Raw genomic sequence first — 23,056 nt, 5'->3', positions numbered from 1 at the left:
AACTGCAATAATAGAAGCTCTGAAGAGTACAAGCAGTAAACGTTAATCAATTATTATTCTATTCAAATTTAGGTTGTTAACATGGAAGGCATCTAAACTTTTAAGCGGGAACATAGGAACACAAATTAGTTTAATCCGTTCTTTTTCATTAATATGCGATTACATAGTGTCTTGGTGGGGAAATTCCCGTTCAACGTAATAAAAAATTTATTTTCATTAAAAAAAAAATTATAATTTCAGTTTATAGGTTTCTGTTAATAGGGTTCTGTAAAATTTTTGATATCTAACCGAATTTTTAAAAAATTTTCACGTTCCCTAAAAAATTGTTTGTTTGTTTGTTGATTTAGTGGTCGAAAAAGTTGTAAGATAAAATTTGTTTTTAAAATAAAACGGTTTTGAGGCCATAGAACGAGAACCTCCCCTTAAATGCAACTCTAAATTTATTATCGGGGATATCACTGAAATCTCGAGATGCTCTGAAAAGTCCATGGGTGTCACAAAGATTTTTATATACATATTTTTTTTTAGGTTTAACCAGATTCAGTTTTATTATAGCTCTTCAATTTTATGAATTACGTTATTATTAGTACAACTCGTTGAAATGCTGTACCCATTACCATTGGGAACCATTGGTTCTTTAGCAAAACTTTAAGGGAACAAATGTTTTTAAGATATATTTTTGTTCTTCTTTGTAACACCGCCTTGGGACTTTTTGTTGAAATTTTGATATAAGAGTTTTCTGTGACACCCCTAAGCCACTTTGTTTGTGAATCTAATCTATGCAAAAGTATTTTAAATATTGTAAACATGATGTATTAACCTGCATGAGACTGATCGTCCTCGCCACAGGTCGTGTAGCGTCGTCCATGAATGCCCTTGTCCCTGTGAATGATAATAATGAAATGGGGGCATTTACGATGCTCGCTCGAAAGAGTGTGGTCAAGCGGTTGTAAACGATGAATGGGGCAGCCTGCTCTTTAAAGGTTTTGCAATTATGAAATATCCTATGGAAATAAAACGGCTGATGCATCGTTTACAACCAGGCTTAGCTCGGACGAAATAGTGTGACCAAATACAACAATAAAGCAGCCCTCTTTACGTTGTACGTTTGTTCCCTATTCTAACCGATTTTATTTTCATTTCTGATAAAAACATACTGGGGTATTTTTGTAAACTGTTGAATTGCTAAATTGTCGAACGGTCCCAAATGTTTCCTGTTGAATTTTGAAACAGCTGCGATCAGTTGTCAACTTCTTTGGAAGTAAAAACAAGTATAATTTTATTTTTCATCATAAGATAACGGCTAAAACTATTGATGAGGTAAGAAACATATAAACTCTCTAAATTCATTTTAAAGTAAATTATGCATATTGGAAATACCAAAATGGTATGGGGTTGCCATTGCTTTTTCGTGAAATAGGGTGACAACTCTAGTTTTCAGAAAATTGAGTTTGTATGAAATGATAAACATCTAACCATAATTTGACCAATTAGAAAATCCCCTTGGTGTCTGATGTATCTAATATCACAAACTAGAGTTCTTCTCAACACTTGGTCACACTCTTGTCCCATTCTTTTCTCTTCTTTGGCATACGCACCTGAAGCCAGTCTGATTGGCATAGACTAACTTGCTGGATCCATCCAAGGACACTTCCTCCACGGAGTGATGGTTGGGTGCTGTCGCCGCTCCACCGTAACTCTTCGCAATCGGCTTCTTCGAATAGGGCGGATCGTACTTTAGCGTTGTGGTCTTTCGCCTGTGTGTGGCCATCGGTACCCACATTCACATTGTTGTTGTTGTAGTTGTTTATTCATTTATATGCGTTATATATATTATAGATTTTGCATACACTCCAATGTATATAGTATGTGTAATAATTTAAGGCGTAAGGTTATGCGTGTTTTACAGATAGTTAATGAAGTCAGTTATCGTATTTATTTTATTTGATTATTCGGCAAAATCAATTTTACGTCAGAGTGTTTTGTAATTATGGGGCAGGAGGCGTGGTAAATGGGTAATTCGTAGGTTTGTATACGTTTTTTTGGTTTGGTTTGGTTTGGTTTTTGGTTTTCGGTTTCAGTTTGGTTCGGTTAGTAAATAAATAAACAATGTTTATGGTTTATTTGAAGAGTATGAGGTAGAAACGTGCACATATACACACGCACGCACCCAATTAAAATATTTTTGATTTATTTTTTTTTTTTTTTATTATATTTTTACGTGCATGCGTGTGTATTTGAGGGGCCCGTTGAATAATATGTTTCGATTGCAGAGTTTTTATCAGGATTTTCATTTTTTGTAATTTAATATATACCGATTTGAATAGGTTTAATTTGGTTTTTGTTGATTTTGTTTTGTTGGATCATTATATTGATGTTGTTGTTGATTGTTGTTTGGAAACGAAATGTTGCAATGAGAGTCGTAATTAATCAAATGCTTACAGATTTTGAATAAACATTTTGGGTTGAATATAAAGATTTTGTTATGAATTGTATATATGTTTTGTTTTAAATGAACACACACTTATACGCCTGGTCCTAAAAAATATATTTACACCCAACATGCATATTTTTGGAGGTCGTAAAAGGATAAAAAGCTACATTTCTTCGGTGAGCCGAAGTGCTTATATGTACCATTGCACAGTCTTTTTAGGGTTTTCTTTTAAAGAATTTACAAGATTTGGATCTATATTAGCAGACTGACTTACATCAACTGGTGTTTTTTTATTCAAAGAATCAGTCAACAAATTACTGATGCAAGGATATACATATACACTCGTGTATTTACAATTTTCAGAAGCCATTCAAAATCAAACAAAGATACAGGCCAAGATTATATAAGAACGCGAAACAGCATTGGAGTTCAAAAGGGGTTAATAAAAAATGCAACACGTGGTAATAGTAAATTATAATAAAATTAATAGTAAGCTCAGAATCTTTTTAGAAATTTTAATTCTTCTTACAAATAAAGAGTAATTTTTGTAAGTCTCACATGCGGCATTAGGTATTGAAAAGAAATCGAATCCCGAGTAATCAATGAAAAGGCACATGCAACTACGCGCAGTGCGACTTAAACTTGAAGTGAGGCCCACGGAAGGTACGAAAAATTTTGATTTGAAACCAAAAAGAAGTGATTAAAGTGTGAATTGTATATGTATTAAAAAGCCCACCGAAAGATTCGTCAAACAAACTCGGCACTGTAAAGTTTTCTTTTCAAACATACATTCTCAGCGAACGTGTTTTCTGTGCATGCACGAAAAGTTGTAATGTTCGAGATGTTCAACCGGGAATGATCACTATATCGTTATTTTGTACTTTAGGTGTTTCCAATTTCAATGGTTTCGACAGTAGTAGTAATATAGGTGTGTTCGGTATCCATAATGATTTGGGCCATTGTATCTGTAACTGTAGCTGTATCTGTATCTGTATCTGTATCTGTATCTGTATCTGTACCAAAATGCTGTATCTGTTCGTGTAACTGTTCGTGTCTTCATGTTCTGTATCTCATGATCTGTATCTGTATCTGTATCTGTATCTGTATCTGTATCTGTATCTGTATCTGTATCTGTAGATGTGTCTGTAGCTGTGTTTGTTGTTTTGTTGATCCCAATGTTCATACCATATTACACAAACAAAACATAAATGCTTTATGTGTGTACATTGTATTCGTATTCGCATTCGCATTCATAAAGACGGCTTTTCGGAACACAGGCGGCTTACTCTGCAGAAAGCACCACCATAGCTCAAAGTCAGTTTCATCTATGTTGGGCCCTAAGCGCAAAGAGAAGGCAAAGTCGCAGGCTCGCGCCTGGATATGGTATATAGTAGGTGTCCCACATACACTCTTAGTACACATGGGCAAGAAGTCGTCGATGTACATTGTATATTACTACTCTTGGCTTTGGGCTGCAAGTTAGCGGGTCTATACGAATACGTGTTCATATACATTTACTTGTACTTGTACTTTTACTTGGACCGCAACTGTTACATTAAACTGGGGGTCGGGTCTACGAGAGTATCTAAATGTGATATCTATCTACGGAGCACACTTTTTGGGTTAATATGCCCCGAGACTCGGGTTTCGGTATCGGTATTCGGTATTCGGTATTCGGTTTCGTACTGCAGGTATGTTTAATGGTGGTGGCAGAAACAACAGCATTATTTTTCTTGTTGATTGGATTATACATATATGGATATATAGTTTGGCATGATTACAGTGCTGGACAGACTAAACTGAACAAAAGTAGTAATGAAAAACGTCAACGAGATCACCGCCGTACTGACGACAACGATAACATACACAAATGGCAATCCTTTGTATAGCCGCTTTCAAATTGTGTGCTATTGACTCAAAAACTATAAGAATTTAAAGCCAGAATCGGTGACTAACTAAAAGATATAATTAATGAAACATGTTCAATTAAAATATGAAACCAATATCATAACTACTTAATTTATTAATGTAGCCTTATTTAGTCTCTTAAATATTTAGTTTTTTCTTTGCAAAAAATATTGATAAAATAATGTCTTTGTTGGATCGTCAATACCATTTTTTTTTTTAAAGAATTTTACCCGTAGGTAGAGTTTCTTATTTATGCATCAGTCTTCCATCATCAGACTTTGTACTTTACTAGAAATAAATAGGAACTTAATGGGCTTGAATGGCGAATTTTTTCAAGAGGAGCCGAGCCAATCGTATTTTTTTCAGCCAAGAACTCTTGGGACCTTGGGTGGTCCAGACTTCTAGATGCCCCGTACGAATAATTCCTGAGAGGGGTACATGCTTACATGCCTCGTTAGAATTTATGGAATTCCCAAAGAAACCTGATGACTTGATTTGAGACAGTTGTGGTTTCCAAACTTTGGCACCCACCATTTATAATATATTTACCTATCTATGTACAAAAATATTTGGTCCTTGTTGGGAAATCCTTTTTAGGACGATTTCGATTTTTACAGATATTAGAAAAGTGTGACTACTGCAATCGCCTTTAAAACAAATAAAGTATTTATATTTAAAAAGTTGTTCTTTAAAATTGCTATTAAGAAAGATATTATTGGCTTAAAGACTGCCATGATAGCTCTAGAATTTAGAAAAATATCTTTATGAGTGTAAGAATTATAAAGAAGATGTACAGAGATGTGCAAGTGTGAGGTAACAGTTTCGTACGCGGATTGGGCCGGAATAAATAGATTATCTCTTGCATTGTTTAAACAAAAATACAGACCAATTTACTGAAACGCAAGCAATAAAATATTTAAGTACATCCAGCGTACGCCACTGATGTTAAATAGATTTTAGTTATTACACTGAAGTACGTTTGGTATTTTTTTTTTTATGAAGCTTAACAAAAATGAACAATGACAATGGTTTAAATGCAACGACACAGACAAATTTATCAAAATGCGAAACAAAATAAACAAATTTACTAAAGTTTTTTTTTTCATATTTGCATTTGCAAGTGTTTTTTTTTTTAAGTTTAAAAAATACTTTTATGTTACTTTTTTGCTTGTTCTTTTTGTGGTTGTAATTTGTATTTGTATTTAAAGCTGGCTTTTTCATTACTTCTTTTCAACTAACCTTAGACACAGGGAGAAGTTTCTATGTACTACAACTGACCTGTAGCACAATGCCATCAAGGTGAATGTTATAAAAACGAACCCTACAACTGACATTAGAACACCGACTAGGAACACTGTATTTGAGCCGTGGTAGTTCTCTATACGAGAAATTTTCAGCCAAGTTTTTCGTAATGTGCCCCATCGTATTTGATTCGTGTGCAGTTTGTTCGAGTTTTGTTTGGTTTTCGTATAATGGAGTAATACATTTGGGTTGGTTCATTTTATTATATTGTATGATAGGTTTTTCGTTGGTTTACGTAGTGATTCGATATTTCGGAGACGATATTTCGCAGTTATTCATTATTGCAGTTGGGTTGTGAGTCGGCCGAAAAAACAAGGAAATACAAAGTTTTGTTGCATTGGGGGAAATATGATATAATAGGCATCTCACACATTCTTTGGCGATTTTATTTTTCAATATCTTTTTTATTTGCTCTGATTTTACTGAGTTTGCAAAATCACCTTCCTTACTTGAGTATGAATACGTAAAAAATAAATTTATGACAACGATAACATGCATACATGGCAGTATGTGTTCTCATTGAGGAAATTTTGATCGGATTGCCAAGGCTTTTGAAGTGGCCAAAAACGGAAAATCGATTCTCACAATTGCTTAAAGGTTAGTTAATTTTTTTTATTTTGTTCGCTTTTATATGACAATGGTAATCACATTTGTGCACATCAAGCTTAGTTACCACCTTTTATACTGCCGAAAGATACAATACCGAGTGTTAGCTCAAGTCACGCAAATTATTTGTGATTCCATTATATTTCACACTTCTTTTTCTTGAAACCCTTTGAATATTATTTAGTTTTACTTAACGATCGTTAGTTACCTTGTCATCCGAAAAAACTTCCCATAAAAAGGAAATAGTTTTAAATAACTTCCCCAAGAAGTATATTTTTGAAGGCGAAAATCAACGTTGAGTGGTTTTAAATAAGAAAATTAGTTCATACATCTTAATGGGAATGTTTTTAAAAAGAAGAGACGTTGGGTATAGACTCATTCGCAATTTGAACTTTAGATAATTTTCACAAATATTAAATTTTATAATAATTAGAAGAATTTTACAATATAAAATGCTTTTAATAATTTTAGAAGAGCTGACTTCGACAAGCCTTGGTTTTTATACCCTCGAAGCTTCAAGAAAGTATTAAGTATCCACCCAATTTTACATAATATAAGAAGTTCTTTCAATGAATTTTAAATTCTTTTTTAATAATTTGATTTAACTGTGTTTTTGAAAATTAAAATTATATGGTCACACTAAAAATCACATACCGACAAATTTTGAAGCCAAGCCATAGAACTCCAGTATGTCTAGGCTCTTTGGCTCTTTTTCAGTCTCCAAAATGTTTTGTTTTGTTCCCATTTCGTGTTCGTTAGTCGATAAATGATGGCTGATTAATGTGTTCTGATGAGTATGCCTACGAGAGGTGTGAGCAAAATCAGAATACTAAACATAGAACCTAACGAAGTGTCATGTTTCTTTGTCAATAATAATTCACGTAAATGCATAAACAATCATTTTTGTTCTTAATTTATTTCAAATTTTCTGCTGTGTTTTTTTTTTTATTATTTTATGTTTGCGGATATGTTCTTAAATGCATATTGTCATAAATGAAATGGTAAATCATAAAAGAGTAGAAAACCCAAACAAAAAATATTATTATACATTTTGTAGATTACGACGACAAATTACGGGCACGTACAATTTTGAACTCATAAAAGCACTACGAATATTTTACACACAGCGATAAAATCCAAAGGGCAGTCAAAAAGTAAAATGTTTAATGTTGGTATGAATGCGAAATGTTTGTAGTCACTGCGTTTTATTGTGTGAGATAGAATGTGGCAAAGATATATGTACAGGCATTTTGACAAAAAATTCAACAACGTCAACAAATTATTTCTGCTGAACTCGAAAACAGGAGGTACCCTAATTGTAACTCATTGAAATTGTATAGGCGAAAGTACATTTTTAATGGCCACCTAATTACAGATTTACTTGAAAGTGAATACCAGAGAAGGTCAAATAGCACTTTCCTTCATAGGCAAAAGCAATGGTTCTATTAATAAAGAAACTAAGTAGAATGGAACAGACATTTATCACCAAGAGTCACTTCTTCAGTTTTAGTTTTCATCACAAGATAGTCAATATTTCTGTAAATTAGAAAAATAACTACAAGAAATATATTTTCCTATTGAAGATTGGCCAACATTTTTTATTATCTTTCCTTTATTGTTGTATTAAGAGTGCAAGGAAAATATATTTCTTTGAGTTGGCACATTCAGAGATTTTTCAGATTTTAGACATGTACGAAAATGTATCCATTAAAGATTGAAAGAAATGTATTGACATGAAAATGTACGTGTATACTTATGTGTGGTGATGGTAGTGTTGCTAAATTCAAAGAGGAAGAGCTTGACTCGCTCGGTACTCTACCTGTAACAAACGGCCAGTGTTGCAAAACTAATGAAGACACATTTGACGATAACTGTTAAAATGATGACCATGGTTAATGTGCTGATCCTATTTTGGTCAGAGGTGCCTGCAAATGGTGGTTGCGTTTTATTTTAATCAAAGTATATAAATATTATATGCCCCATTCTTCGTACTGCGGCTTTAAATCACACTCTATCAATTTCCGAATATAAAACAAAAAATTATTAGATTTTTTTGGTCGCATACAACATTTGAAAGCTATCCGCTGATATCCGGAATGCTTTTTGTTTTTCTTTATGCTGCGAGGGTATAAAAACTCTCATTCCTTGTGTGTTGAAACAGAAAAGTGTGTAGGTTGGGTCACCCCGTATAGCACTCGAAATCTATCAAACCTCTTTTAAGTGAATATGTTCCGCGGCGTACAACAATTTAAGATTAAAGTAATCGAAAATAAAAAGTTTTTCAAAAATCAGTGTGCTTTACTGGAATGTTTTAATTGTCTCTTTTTTATTTGCAATTGTTTTAATTGCGAACACTGACCAAACGAAAAATTACCGACGTGACTACCATTGTCATACAAGTAACAAAACTGAATTGCATATAATTGCACCCAATTATTGAATTGTGAGTCGCCAACGTGGTTTAACCAGGCGATACTGACCTCGTTCAACAACACTTGCTTGGTATTGGATAGAGCCCTGCGTGAATTCTTCATATCTCGGTGGGTTGTAAGTTTGATTGTACTACAATGCTTAAGGCTCAAGATGTTAAGGTTTCAAATGTCCAAAGGTTTTTAAGGATTCAAAACATATAATTACAAAACACACTGTTGATTCAGGCAGAGCTCTGGTGTTCAGGTAAATATCTAAGGATGGGATTCGATTAGACCAGTTCCATTCGATATGGACTTGATGTATTTCATATAGCTTTGGTGCTCACAAGTCTCTTCCAGCTGGCGCACGGTAAGATACAAGATACAAGCATCGCTGAACTCGACACTCGACACCACAGTTATTTCTTACCATATGGGGTTTCTTTCTTTTCCATCTTAATTGTGTTTTCCGGGGTGGGCAGTGCTTCCGTTGGCACTGCTGTTGTGAGTATGACGATGGCACTGCAGTCGTTGCCGCCCCATCCCATGTCGCAGAAACAGCGGTTGGTATTCGTGCAGACCTGCAATTGAATTGGAATTTTGGAAATATGCAAAGTGTCGTCGTGGCAATGTCTGTCAAATGTCCGAATGTCACATGTCTGCATGCCCAATCAAGTCTACATGCTTATGGTAGATGAGGAAGCTAGCTGACGTCGATGGCAACACCATGGTATGGATTTATGAACTTACGCCGTGTTCTGAGCACTCTTGACCCTGCGAATTGACTGGACACTTGGTCTGATCCACGTGGGGAAACAGACTGACACACGTTTGGTTCAGGCATATGAGATTATCACCACAGGGAGTTCCGTCCTTGACCAGGCCGTGTTCCGGATAGCTGTTGGAGCCCACTTGCCCGCTGGTCGCCCTGTGAATACCCAAACGATTGTGAGACTATCCTCAGCCGGAAATCACCTGAACTCCTCCAGCCTGACTGGTCTCTGCTACGCACTTGCATTCGAACTCCTGGCCCTTGATCGAAATGATGGTTCGTGAGTAGAGCTGGTCGATGCCATCGTTGACGGGCTGTCGTTCACCATCCTTGCACTGCAGGGTTCCACACTGGACGTTCCTGTGGGGAGGGGGGATTGAAGTGAAATATTTGAGAAATCCATATATTACATACTTGGGTTACTCCACTCAAATACTTATTATAATCGCAGAGTTCTTCAACAAGATACTTACTCGGGTTCGCACTTAATATAATGCTCATTGGCATCACGTCCACAATGTCCGTTGATGGAGCCTTTGGAATTGAACTGTTCGTAGCACTGACGATCTGCAGCGGATCCACCGTAGCCCCAGATTGCCTCGCATTGCAAACTCAGCGTGGGGCAGTATCCTTGAAAACAATAACCTAAGGGACGACAGAGGTGTAGGACACTGTGAGTGTAGTCAAAGGGATAACCCACCTGAGACGCCCGTCTTGCTAAGACCGCAGGGTGACCCGTTCTTTTTAAAGACATCCGAGGGACACTGGCCAACTTCGCCATCGCAATACTCTGGCAGATCGCACTCATTATTGGTGTCACGACAGATGTAATCCTTCGAGCGCAGCTGAAAAGGGGAAATAGGACACGATTACGAGAGATTACGGCGACGCTCATCCAATCAATAACTTACGCGGCATTGATCACAGCAAGCACCGCCGGCACACTGGGCCTCTGATTTCAATTTACACGTAATGCCGTCGCAGCAGGGGTCCATGGAACACTCCTCGAAAGTACCGCAGTCGCACTCCTCATCTTCTTCCACCACCTTGTTGCCGCAATTTCGGCGAAGCTCAATCTTTGCAAGAGGAATAGTCGGGGAGAAGGGTAAGTTTTGGAAGTTAATTCCCTCTACGATGCAATAATTCCCAACCGGTTCTAGGCACTCGGCTTTTCGCTCACCTCATTTGGCTTGTTCAGCAAACACAGCCCGTGGCCAGTCCGCAATGCGTCAATGTAATCCTTTTTACTGCACTCGGAAAATTTGTATGGCTGCACATTCTCCTGGCCCACAATCGACTGGGCCATGATGCAACCGTGCCAGTCGCGGCAGAAGCACTCCTCGCCTACGGCAAAAATGAGATTCTGTTTGGGCAAAAGCTGCACAATGGATAAAGGGCAAGATAACTCTTACGTCCGTCGTCGTGTCCCATGCCGATGTTATGGCCAATCATGTGGGCCATTGTGCCCGCCAAAAGGTGCGGCTCGTACACATTGACATCGACGCTGATGCCCACAGCACGGGGCGTGCAAACAGTTTCGGGAACGGCCATGCCAGCCTCGCCGCCCGCAAAGGTTTCACCACTAGATGCGGAAATAATATAATGTTATATACGCATTATAAGATCAATTCATATAAGCTACAGTCTTACGTGAGCAACTGCGTGGTGTCCCGCTCGATTTGGAAGAGATTCCGCGAGGTGTAGTCATTAAAGTTCGAAATCGCCTTGCTTATATCCTTGCTGCCATCGATGACAGCCTGGTTTTTGCCCCACGTCTCGATGTACACAACCGACACACGGGTGTTCAGAGTGCGAAAGTACTGGAAAACCATGGATGAACCCGAATAATACTTGAAGGTTCCATAATGTAAAGGCTTGCACTCACCAGATCTGCTATGTTGGCAACCTGTATGGCATCGTGGATTACCTCCGCGCGAGTGCTGCCATTCCGCTTATCGAACATTGCCTTGTCCACAATGATGGCCGTCTCAATGTACTTGGTGGCCTCCCTGACGTCTCGCTTGTTGCGACCCATCCCGCCCTGCAGGATCTCCTCGACGACGCCCGCGACTCCGGCGGACAAGTGCTTTGTGCGCCGCGACAGCCGCCACGAGTCCAGGTTGCCCGAGTTGGCGCATCCTTTGTTCGCCTTTGTGCGGGCCTCGAAAATCACATGGGGATGTTTCTGTTGGTGCCACAAAAAGGAGAAAACAACAAGCATGTGAAAATCGAAAATATCTACATATCCTGAATAATGTAAATGTGGGTAACGCAAGTCTCACCGATAGATCCCCGCCGTAGAATGGGTGGATAACGAACGTTTCGTTTCCAATGTGGATGACGCCACTGACGCCGTTGCAGGTGTGGAAGGCTGCGCTGGCACCAGGATAATCCTTCACGGTCCCATGGTAGTAACAGTGCTCGATATCCTGCACAAAAGGGGGACGAAATGGTGGGTCAACGAATGCTGGATATCCATAAATCACCCTGCACTTTACAAAATGTTAAAAGGTATTTTATACATGAATCGTGCCGAAAATTGTTAAAACTTTCTCATTTTTTTGTGACTTTCTTTTCTTACTTTGTTTTTACCTTTTTTTTTACTTTATTAATATATATATTTTTGTTTTTTGTAGTATGTTTTTTTTTGGTCTAACCTTCTCCCTCTTACTTTTGAACACAAACTAAAATGTTACTAAATATCGCTCTCGAAATGTTGAAACCTTAACTCACATGTCGGTTTCCATCCACAAGATATCCGCCCACGTGGTAATGTTTCTGTTGAATGTTTGGCGAAAGCAGTTGTCTGAAAAAAAAATAGGCAATACAAATGTAATATATATTTTTTTTATATATTTGTAATTAAAACCTACGAATTAAGCTCCAAGTCCAGGCGAAATTTGTGATTAAATGCTTTTATTAGCAGTGATGTGCGATGGAAGTGTTTCTGCAAGTGTAGAAATCATAAACAATGGTTATAATTAGGCTGCATGTAAGGAAAAGTTCAATTGAAGTACCCACCTTTGTTCTACCCCTGTTAAAACCACTGTCGTCGTGTGGTCGAGGTCTCTGTCCCGGCTGTCAAAATGTAAACAATGTTTACGATATTTAAGTAAGTTAGTGGAAAGTGTAATTTAATAGATCTCTTACCTTTGGGAGACTGACTTCTCGCGTGGATATGCCCATCTTCTCGTGATGGCGCAGTTGTACTGGATAAATAATTTGGTAATAGTGACCACCAATTCGACGGACAAGCTCTTGATTTTGCCTGTATTCCTTAAGTAAACGTTCCACTTCTCCTAAAAGACACACACGAAACAAATTATATTGAAGTATTCATTGGTATATTATGCAAGACAATACAATATAACAGACGCAGTGAAAGCTATATGTCTATAAATTTATAATCTATAATCTATAGGGAAATACTCACCAACAGGACTTTCCTCATTCCAAAATGAATCATCTAGTGTGTAATCTGCTTCTGCAAGGAGAGAATTTGATTTTTTTATTCTTCAACGTGTAAGGATATCCATTGAACAAGTACAATTGATAAGAATGGAGCTTTAGATAAACGACGAACTAGAGGGGTTGGTGTATTATTTTTGTAATGAAAAACTAATTTAAAATAGTAGAACTGTTTATGTTTTCGGTTATTCGCAGAGATACTTTGGTCAAAATAAATTTCATAAATTATTCCATAACCACTTTGTAATGATTAGGAAATACTATCCGGATCAAAAGATAATTTTTCTGAACTGTTAAATGTACGGACTGACACATGTTTCCTTTCTTAGGCTGTTATTTATTTATGGCTTTTAAATACAAGTTGTATTTAACCCACAACTTACTTTACTTATGGTCAAAGTGCCCTGACTGTATTATTGTTAATCAAGGGATAATGGATCGGTAGGGTTTCAGAATCCAAACGCTTTGCCGAATTTCGTATGCTACGGTAAAGCGTAGGAATTCTAAAACTCTACAACACCCAAGGTGTGTTTTTAACAATTTAACATATCGGTAGATAAGATATCACTCATCTAAATAAAAATGAAGTTATTATTAGATTCAAACCTCAAACTTCTTTACGGAAAATAAAAGTTGGTTAGTGTTTGGTATCTTCTAAAATATTTAGGAAACTGAACTATGCTTTATCGCTAGATTGAAAGGTAGATAGGAGGTTGAAAATTGAACAAAAGAGGTGGGATTTTGAGGATGCAATCTGGTAGATACAAGACATAGGGAGTACCGATGGATAGCAGAGATAACTTACCCCCTGCAGATGTGACGAAAGCGCACAGCTGAGCAATGACGACGATTAGATTGGCGATGTTTATCCACATGACGGCGGCTGCAATATTGTGATCAAAAGTGAAGTTGTCGAATCCAGCCCCACTTCTAAGTCTTAGTTTTCTCTCCTACTTGCTCTCGGTAATAATTTATAGAAAACTGCCTTCATGTGGTACTTAAAAATATCTGTCTTGCATTAGTTAACTTCCCTCCAGTAGTATCAGTGTCCCAGTGTCCCCGTGGGTTCCCGAATTGATTTGCAGTAGTTATCCTCGTTCTAGACCATCGGCTCGCAGCGATCGAACATTTTAATTTCCATTTGGTATATATATGGTATAGGCTAGGCTTTTGCTGTGTGTCAGTGGCAGTGGGTTTGCTTTTGCTTTTGCTTTCGTGACTGAGGCTGTGATTTGGTTTTCGGTTTCTGGTTTTCAATGGCTCGCAGATTCTGCTGGGATTGTGCATTCATCACACGGCGAACTGGCTTGACTTGGCTCAAGGAAGCTCGGAAAATAAACAAGACAATGATATAAAATTCAAATCTAATATTCACTCTCTGGAACGTTTCATAGAACGCCCTTTTGTAACAACCGTAGCAGGATTAAAATGCATCAAAATCCGCCTCAAGTTCTGAACAAGCGATGTCCTTTGTTGCTGCAAGTAAAAGATGGGTTCGATTTTAAAGAATGGTTTTATTAAAATGGGGATTATGATATATATTCCAAAATAGCGAAGCTCTTTAATAAGTCTTGAAAAGTAAACGAAACACTGCTCAGTACTTATAATTCTAATTAATTTTCGAATAAACTTTTTACAAAATCGTAAGATATTCCTTAACCCCATATACAGCCTGTACAAAAATGTAGAGATCATCTGAGTGACCTAAAGATGTGGAAAATGTCTAAAACATTTTTGAGAATTTTTTTATATTGGAACTTTTTATACTAGGATAAAATATAAGTTAGAACTGAGTTTGTAGAGATCACTCGAAACTTTATAAGCAACAATCCAAAATACGTATTCATGTTATTTTTTGTAAAGATTACTTTACTCTCAAAACAGGATAGCATAGAGGTTATTGCACATACAAAAATTGTATATAAAAAAAAGTTTTTTTTATTTCCACAGGGTAAGAATATCACACTTTCTAACAATTACCAGGAATATTATATATTTGCCAAGACTGATCACAAACATTTTTTCGAGCCGAGTTCCGGGTTTCTTTATAACTTGTAAGTAGGTCTCCTTTTTCAGTATTCTTTTTTTTATTCTAGAGGGTTTAGTGGATTTTAAGCCAAGTAGATGAACGATTTTAGTTCTCAAAAAGCCCAGATTAAATCTGTTTAGAGCTGTGCATTAGGGGATTGCCCAACCGAAACTAATGAAAAGCCACGTTGGCACTAAGGTGAATGTGAATGCGAATGTGAGTGTGAATCTAAATGCGAGTGCGAATGTGAGTGTGAATGTTGGGGACCGGACAGTGAAGAGCACACCGAGGCCACAGCCGACAATTTTAATTTGCGCTAATTAGGCAAGGACAGACATTTAGCGGTGACAGAGAAATTGTAGAAAGCAGATTCAATTAGCAGAAAAATCCTATTAAATAATTAATATTCATTAGGCGGTAAGCAAGACGATTGACAACGCGATTGCGATTGCATTTCCGCAAGACAGCAGGGATTTCCATGAAGTTAGACATTGGAACTCCCTAACACATTAGGCTTTCGATTTTAAAGGAAACATACTTTAAACCCTTTTCATTTATATTGTCTTTTTTTTATTTAAATATTACCTCTTTACACCTTTCAGGTTTAAAGTTGAAGAGCTGTCAAAACAAAAAGCACCCTACAAGGCTGATTTATACCGGCAGCAAAAGCCCAGATTGCAGCAATCGTTTGCACAGAATGATAATCAGAGACTAAAAAGCAGAAACGAAAGTACTTGATGGGATCGAAGGGGAAAATTGCAGGCTGCGCTGCTCACGACGGCCTTTGTTTACATTCCGAGAATTCCAAATGTTACCCTTCATATGTACGTATGTAAGTTTGTGGTATTACTATTATTTCAGTTTGGCTTAGTCTTTCTCAAAACTTATGCAATCGTTAGAATATCTCTTAAATCGATGTATTTAAGAAAAATTATAGGCTAAACTACTTTACTTCGATGTAATTAAAAACACATTAGAGGATAATTAACATTTTATTTGGTGTGCCCGAGAATCAACAGGTTCCCCCAATTTGCCAAATGCGACGCTATAATTTATTGAATTTTCTTTCATGGGAGAGCATCGTCAAATTCAGGTCATTTTGTCGGAGAGACAGTAAGATAATTTATTGCCGCAAATGGGGATGCGACTGGTGCCGAAAGGGAGTGAGGTTAGGGAGAGGATGCCCCTGGTGGCGAAAGGGAGTGAGGTTAGGGAGAGGATGTCACTGGTGCCGAAAGGGAGTGAGGTTAGGGAGAGCAAAACACAGAGAATAACAAAACTTTTGGGTAAACATTTTCTTTAAGTATGCTAATATGGGTGAACCGAGCAATACTTTTGATGTCCCCATTCAAGCCGCGTTATGTCACGCAGTCGTCTAAGATAAACACCTTAAAAAACGTGGGTGTCGCAAAGGTTTACAATTTGGGTGTGGCTAATCCTTGAAATCAATTGGTACTAAACAAGATAGGTATTTCTATGCTCCAAACCAATCCCCTTACTTTAATAGTTCCCATGAATTGGACATGGAGTCTTCTCTACATACTTTATAGGAACCACTATACCATACAATGCTTTAAAGTACATAGTATATTTAATGGTACATCAGTTGAAGTCCTGTAATATATTTTAAGTACCAGTCAAGGGTGTTAAGCCGATATATCTAAGATAAGAGGCTATATAAAAACATTCTTATACCAACTTTTAAGTCTCCTAAAAATATGAAAAACCCAGCTATAAGCTCTCATAAAGGAGGTCCTTAGCATACATAAATGCTGGGATACTTGGACCCCACATATTGCCACATATTTTTCTTGGTGTCGAGGGCGTCCACGGCAGCATCAGAAGCAGAATCAGCATCAGATTCAGAATCAGAAACAGAAACCTTGGGCAGACAACCAAAAAACCAGACAGCGGCAGCTGACAAGAAAATAAATAAATAAAGGGATGAAAATTAAGAACGCGAGAGTCGTCGGCTCTCCAGTCCCTAACTGCGCAGCCTCCGACTTTCCGTCTAGGAAAGCCAAAGATGGAAAAATGCACATGTGTATAAATCTATTAGCCAATAAAATTACTTATGCCTTCACAGTTTCCAAAAAAAAGAGGAGGAAACAGAGAATAAACTTATACGTTTGTCCGGTGGAAAAGGTCGGAAGTGGTGAAAAATAATGGCAACTTCACTAATTAAAACTTTCACTTTGTCGCTTCAAATCAAATTATAAAACCACTTTATTTTAATTTAATACTTGTGTGCCGCACTCTTCCAATTATTGTTTGAAAATTTGCATTATTCCAGGACTGCGAGAAGTTTTACAAAGTACACATGGCCACTAAATGGGCAAAAGTTAATAGTTGTACACTAAGAAAAATGAGAAACTATTCTGATTTCGAATAAACTAGTGTTTACCACTGAAATCATATGTATTGTTTGAGAGAATTTTATCAAATTGTTGTAAAAAAAATTAATTTTCCATTAAAACAATAAACCCCTATGAGGCATTTCATTAAGCTCGGCAACAAGTGAGGTCTATATGAATTCTATCAAGTCGTAGGTCATGTCCTCTTATGTAGAACACTTTTCCAACAAATATTTAGCATAAAAAATTGAAAAATTCTTCAAGCTTAAGATTTGTTATTATATAATTTATTGGATAATTTTGTATTTATTTTTTTGAGAGTCAGTATGTGAAGACAGACAATTTTGAATCAAAGTTAGCAAAGTGTTTATTCACTTTATTCACTTTTGATAAGGGTTGTTGCTTTAACTTTGTTCTTGTTTTGATATGATCCATTAGGATTGATCTTGATTTCTAGGCAAATGTATTTAATTATTATTGTTTAATGCAATTAGTAAAACAGTTTAGAGGCAAAACAAAAATCGGACTTATGGGCAAGGTTTTAGACTAAGCTTAGTCTCTCACAGTTTTTGGGATTTATTTATTACTAAAATGTTAAACTATAAGCTCAGTTTTGTAAGACTCAGCGATCTTAAAGCAGAACAGTCAGCTGTTCCAGATCGCCAAGTTTTTGGGCGTTGCCACTTTTTACGAAAATTTTGTAAAATTCTTTCATAAGTATTTGTTTCCTTGATCCTCACTCGTTTGATCTATCAGTTTGAACACTTGGAGCTCGGGAACTGCACTTTTCGGAAGAGATTTCTCATATATTAATGGCAAATTAGTTTCGTACCACACCGCTGGACTGAAAGAGTCGGCTCTTTTCCAGAGCATTGTAAATACTCAAGAGTCGGTGATGGATTTCTTACCGTGCAGGACTTCGGGTAGGTGGGTCAATGGCAACGCATGCCCAGACCCACAATAATTGCGGATAAATGTGTCTTGGCAGCGGAAAGGAGTGCACGTACTTAAAAGAAATGCCCCCTGACACACTTAACTTGCACCGAGGAACCGAGGACTGCGCTACCAAAAATCGAAATCTAATTTTTGGCAAGTCAATCCCTGCGTGCCAATACACTAGAGAGGGAGAGCGACTGAGAACATCCAGATATGCATTGGAATACAAAGTGTGGGATAAAAGCATTTCTGTATCGCTATTATTCATTGGTCATGCGCAGTCAGCCGCGCCTCATTTCCGTTCAAGAGTCGAGTGGGGATATGGTTTCGGTTTCGGTTTCGGTTTCGGAAAGGGATTCCGATAGGGATTGCGCTTGGGACTCGTACAATATTCGCAATAATACTATGTTGGCCAAGTTTCAACTAACGCATACATTTTCCCCATAAAGTACGTCTATTTTTTAATACACCACTATTTTTGCGAATAAGTATGGGTGTACCAGTACACACCATGTACTACCTATGCACGTAATGGCACAGAAATCACTACGCTCTGGGTTGTACACTTGTTTATCTGGCCGAGTGACACTTACCTACGGAAATTCGGAAAATTCGCCTGAATCCATTGAAACAGTAGTTTAGTGTTTAAACTAATTATTTATTGGTTTATCCTTGCGTTAAGACTTGCGTATAATTTTACATTGTACTGCTTTATGAACACACTCAGTTTATTTTTTGGCCAAACAGTAAAAAAAATATGCAAAAAACTTTCATAAAATATGTATTTTATGATCTTCTCTCCTCTCGCATTCAGCATATACATGTATAATATATATATATATATATATATTTATTCTATTTTCTATTTATTTTTCCCATATTTGATTAAAATGTGCTGGTTTTATGGCCGATTTTGAGTTGCGTTGCGTTGCTACATCAATCATTTGATTCTGAGTTGAGTTAGTTGTTGAATTTTCACATTTTGACCAACCGTTCGGCCTTTCTTTTCTTTTCTTTTCTGTTTTTTTCTTCTTTTTTGTGTTGAAAGTTCACGGTGTGTTGAGATGTTGAAGTGTTGAGATACGAGAACGAAATTCGTTATATATATGTACTTCGTTTTTTGGCTGGCCTGTCAATAGTTCAGCTATTTCTTGGCTATGTGCTGGATCTTGGGGCGCCGACTCCGATTATTCCTCAATTAACTATTGCTCCGCTGGCTGGACTCGAACTCGGCTATTCTTGCATCTTGCACTCTTTTCTGTTAAAAACTATCGCCGTGGCCGTGTCTCTGGCCTCGCTACCGCTTTCCGCAATTGCAAACAACGTTCTAAAGCTCTCGAACACGTCTGCAGGATTTGGGCAGGCGAAAAACGATGGCCAGCCAGCCCCACGCAGGCGCACAACCCGCGAGCAGAACTGGGTAACCGACTCCGAATCGGAGTGGCAGTCCGAAAAGCGGCTCGGAGTCCGAAGCCCGAGCGGATGCGTATGCGGATTCGGAATTGGAATCCCAATCCCGGTCAGCCCGTCACCTCGGCATTGTCATCGCAGCATCTTGGCCCTCTCTCCCCCTCCCTTTCTAACTCGGTTTCTGAAATACTCAGCCGCTCGGGCTCTCTCGTTTTCGGATGCCCCGCTTTTCGGACTCTCTGGCTTTCGGTTTCCCCCGGTGCTCAGCCTCTCTGGTATCTGGTATCTGGTCTCTCGGGTCCGCAGATTCCGACCAGACTCGAAATCCGGGTACGCCTGTTTATGCCCGCTATGTAGAGCAAAAGGGTATATTGTATTCGTGCAAAGGTGCGTAATTGTAAAAGAAGGTAAAGTGTACATGTACCCCGCATACATACATATATAGTTAGCCATGTCTGCCCGGCTGTCGAGATCTTGGGAACTATTTTAGCTAGGGAACTGGGTCCAAAGATGCACACTCAGCGCAGGTTGGACGCGGCGCTCGGCCACACCCCCCAAAGAAGTACTGCAGAACTGGAAAAACTGACCTAATTTAAATGATGATATCTGGTGATATCTCACTTTTTAGCACAAAATGTAATATGGAAGAAATTTAAATTGGTAATTTAAATAAAGAAGAAAATAATAAGGAATGAGGAATGTGAGGCCTGTAAAGACAACTTGACAATAAAGTTATGTATCAATTGGAAGTCAAACCAGAAATTATTGATAAAACAATCAAAAAATAAAAAAAAATAAAAGACAAAACTTAATAAATAGATGTTACGTATTAATAATGAAAGTTAAGTGCACAAATCATTCTAAATTTTAGGTGTACGACCTTTTTTAATCAGGTTATGCTAAAGGACAAAAAATACTAGAAATTGTATTTCTGTCAAAATACCACAAAAATACTGTTAATATGGTATATTATACCATTTGGAGAAATTATTTTTAATCAGTATATTTTTATTTGCTTTAAGATAAGTATATCCCTTTAAACGGCTCAACCGTTTGATAAAAATTTCATATTAGGCGTTTAATGAGGTGGTGCCAAAGGTTTTGGGGCGGTGAGTATCGGCATTGTATGCAAACCCTTTCTAAAATATTTACTGTGTAATTAGAGGAAATTACTGAAAGGGGTAATTTTGACGCACAGTAAATTCTCTTTTATATTTCCTTATCGTTTGGGCGTTTTGGCTTACTATAAAAGTACCGCCGGTTTGACAAAATCAAGTCAATTGATAAATGGACAGACATGTTTTACTCTTATCCATATAAAAAACTTCGTTTTCCCATTCAGTGTGTTTGGCTTAAACTGAATGGCTCTTGGCCTTTGGCGGAAACGTCAACCGAAAAGGAAAACAAACCTTTTTATGGCCATTCATTTTTTGCCACTGCTTATACAATATGGGCGTGGTACGTCATAGCTTCCGTTGGGATAACAATCAGTTATCAAACGGCTTTTTTGCTCAAAAACCTGTCGGACATCATAATCACCACGGAAAACTGTTGTACAACCTTCATGGGAGTCCTTAATTTTGTGAGACTCATTCACTTGCGACTAAACCAGCGGAGATTTCGGGAACTTATTGAACATTTTTCATACGAAATTTGGATTCCGGAGTAAGTTGAAATAATACATTTGTTTTGAATTAATACTCCATTATATAAGCTATAACTTTTAACAAAAAATTATATTTCTCGGAAAGTAATAAGGATTGTTAGGGAGAGGTTGTAAGTTGTTCAAAACAGTAGGTCTTATTGCTCTACGACTTGTTTGGGCTTAACTACGATAGAAAAACGAAGAAAAAATAAGTATTTTTGAGCAAAATCTAAATAGAAAAATACTCAAAAAATTTAAAAATGGGTTAAAAAATAATTTTCATTAATGGAATGGGTCTGGATTACACAGGATGTAAGCTGCTCGAACTTTGATAGAAAAACCACTAAAAATAAGTATTTTAGACCAAAACCTGAATACCAAAAAAAGTAAACACATGTGAAATGGGTCAAAAATAAAAGTTTACTAACATCTGAATCCCATTTGTTACTTTTTCTCTGTTTTTATGTAAGATTTAATAATAAAACCTCTTTAATTGAATTCTTCAACAGCAGTTCTAAAAACAGTGTTGGTGCGGAGTGCCGCAAGCGGATGTTCACATTCAGCATAATGACGGCCTTGCTCTCATGTCTCATTATCATGTACTGCGTCCTGCCTTTGGTTGAAATATTTTTCGGTCCCCAAATTGACCCACAGGAGAAGCCGTTCCCCTACAAAATGGTCTTTCCATACAATCCGTACAAAAGCTGGATCCGCTATGTGGGGACCTACATGTTCACCTCATTTGCGGGAATCTGCGTGGTGACCACCTTGTTTGCAGAGGACACGATTCTCGGGTTCTTTATAACCTACACCTGCGGCCAGTTTCGATTGCTGCACAAGCGAATCGACAAGTTATTTACGGGAATAGTTAATCCGGAGTTGGCAGAAGACGTTCAACTGGATCGCATCAAACGTATTGTACAAAAACACAACAATATTATAAGGTTTGTAGGGATCGCTTGATTTATAAGCAATATGGGAAACTATATTATATAACCACCAGAGGTCTAATAAAATTGGTCCTGCAAATTTCTTAACTTTTTTTAAAATAAATTTTAACCTTTTTCAACACTGGAACCCTTTAAAAACTATTCTTCTTTTTCTTGTTAGGTTCGCTAAGCGCTTGGAGGACTTCTTCAATCCAATTCTATTGGCCAATCTTATGATTTCATCAGTTCTTATTTGCATGGTTGGCTTTCAAATAATAACTGTAGGTATCATAGATATAGAAATCTTTTTTCTGAAGCTTACAATTTCCGCTATTTCCTTAATCAGGGAAAGAACATGTTCATTGGGGACTACGTAAAGTTTATAATATACATATCCTCGGCCCTTTCTCAGTTATACATACTCTGCGATAATGGAGATGCTTTAATAAAACAGGTTGGGACTAGTAACTAAAATATTCGGAACCAATTTAACCATTATTTTTCCATAACTCAGTCCACTGTGACGGCGCAGGTTATCTACGAATGTCAATGGGAGGGTTCGGATCGTATCGAATCTTATAAACCATCAAGCAAGCGAGTCCGAAATCACCTGGGCTTTATGATACTTTGCAGCCAACAACCCGTAAGGATAACGGCTTTCAAATTCTCAACACTGTCTCTACAAAGTTTTACAGCGGTATGTATCCCTAATTGTATAGCAAATACACCCTGTACCAAATATTTTCCAGATTTTAAGTACGTCCATCAGCTATTTTACACTATTACGGTCGGTTTACTTCGATGACGAAAAGGCACATGACTAAAAAAGTGCTAATACAGTAGTAAAACCTA

General features: G+C 37.4%; 2 protein-coding genes across 17 annotated transcripts in view; one reads left to right on the top strand and one right to left on the bottom strand.

Moving 5' to 3' along the window:
• The window catches only part of LOC108025725 (zinc metalloproteinase-disintegrin-like batroxstatin-3), a 26,089-nt gene extending 6,523 nt beyond the window's left edge, over positions 1-19,566 (bottom strand). For 8 of the 15 annotated variants that reach the window (XM_044093486.2, XM_044093488.2, XM_050890560.1 and 5 more), the window contains exons 1-21: positions 18,814-19,566; positions 13,707-14,377; positions 12,867-12,917; positions 12,584-12,732; positions 12,455-12,511; positions 12,307-12,380; positions 12,167-12,239; positions 11,716-11,862; positions 11,319-11,618; positions 11,084-11,253; positions 10,846-11,015; positions 10,614-10,777; positions 10,345-10,509; positions 10,134-10,278; positions 9,907-10,078; positions 9,674-9,793; positions 9,412-9,589; positions 9,092-9,242; positions 5,582-5,720; positions 1,599-1,757; positions 821-882 (exon numbers count right to left, since the gene is read on the bottom strand). In XM_044093486.2, coding sequence (XP_043949421.1) covers positions 821-882; positions 1,599-1,757; positions 5,582-5,720; positions 9,092-9,242; positions 9,412-9,589; positions 9,674-9,793; positions 9,907-10,078; positions 10,134-10,278; positions 10,345-10,509; positions 10,614-10,777; positions 10,846-11,015; positions 11,084-11,253; positions 11,319-11,618; positions 11,716-11,862; positions 12,167-12,239; positions 12,307-12,380; positions 12,455-12,511; positions 12,584-12,732; positions 12,867-12,917; positions 13,707-13,776 — 2,716 coding nt within the window. In that variant the 5' untranslated portion in view covers positions 13,777-14,377; positions 18,814-19,566. Of the gene's footprint in view, positions 1-820; positions 883-1,598; positions 1,758-5,581; positions 5,721-8,069; positions 8,176-9,091; positions 9,243-9,411; positions 9,590-9,673; positions 9,794-9,906; positions 10,079-10,133; positions 10,279-10,344; positions 10,510-10,613; positions 10,778-10,845; positions 11,016-11,083; positions 11,254-11,318; positions 11,619-11,715; positions 11,863-12,166; positions 12,240-12,306; positions 12,381-12,454; positions 12,512-12,583; positions 12,733-12,866; positions 12,918-13,706; positions 14,378-18,813 lie in introns of those variants that run through there. The other 7 variants (XM_017096293.3, XM_017096295.3, XM_017096300.3 and 4 more) reach the window with 4 other exon arrangements.
• On the top strand, positions 11,814-23,056 carry LOC108025675 (odorant receptor 13a). 2 transcript variants are annotated; one of them, XM_050890563.1, is made up of 7 exons: positions 11,814-11,944; positions 15,533-15,762; positions 21,785-22,219; positions 22,386-22,485; positions 22,551-22,658; positions 22,719-22,901; positions 22,954-23,056. In XM_050890563.1, exons 2-7 carry the CDS (start codon positions 15,668-15,670, stop codon positions 23,026-23,028), a joined length of 996 nt encoding a protein of 331 aa, XP_050746520.1. In that variant the 5' UTR covers positions 11,814-11,944; positions 15,533-15,667; the 3' UTR covers positions 23,029-23,056. The 2 variants fall into 2 exon arrangements, with proteins under 2 accessions (XP_050746520.1, XP_016951701.1); XM_017096212.2 differs by lacking the exons at positions 11,814-11,944; positions 15,533-15,762 and adding an exon at positions 20,582-21,295.

Source organism: Drosophila biarmipes, chromosome X (genome assembly GCF_025231255.1).
Source record: "Drosophila biarmipes strain raj3 chromosome X, RU_DBia_V1.1, whole genome shotgun sequence".
Taxonomy (NCBI): Eukaryota; Metazoa; Arthropoda; class Insecta; order Diptera; family Drosophilidae; genus Drosophila; species Drosophila biarmipes.
This window is presented reverse-complemented; position numbering and strand designations above follow the sequence as displayed.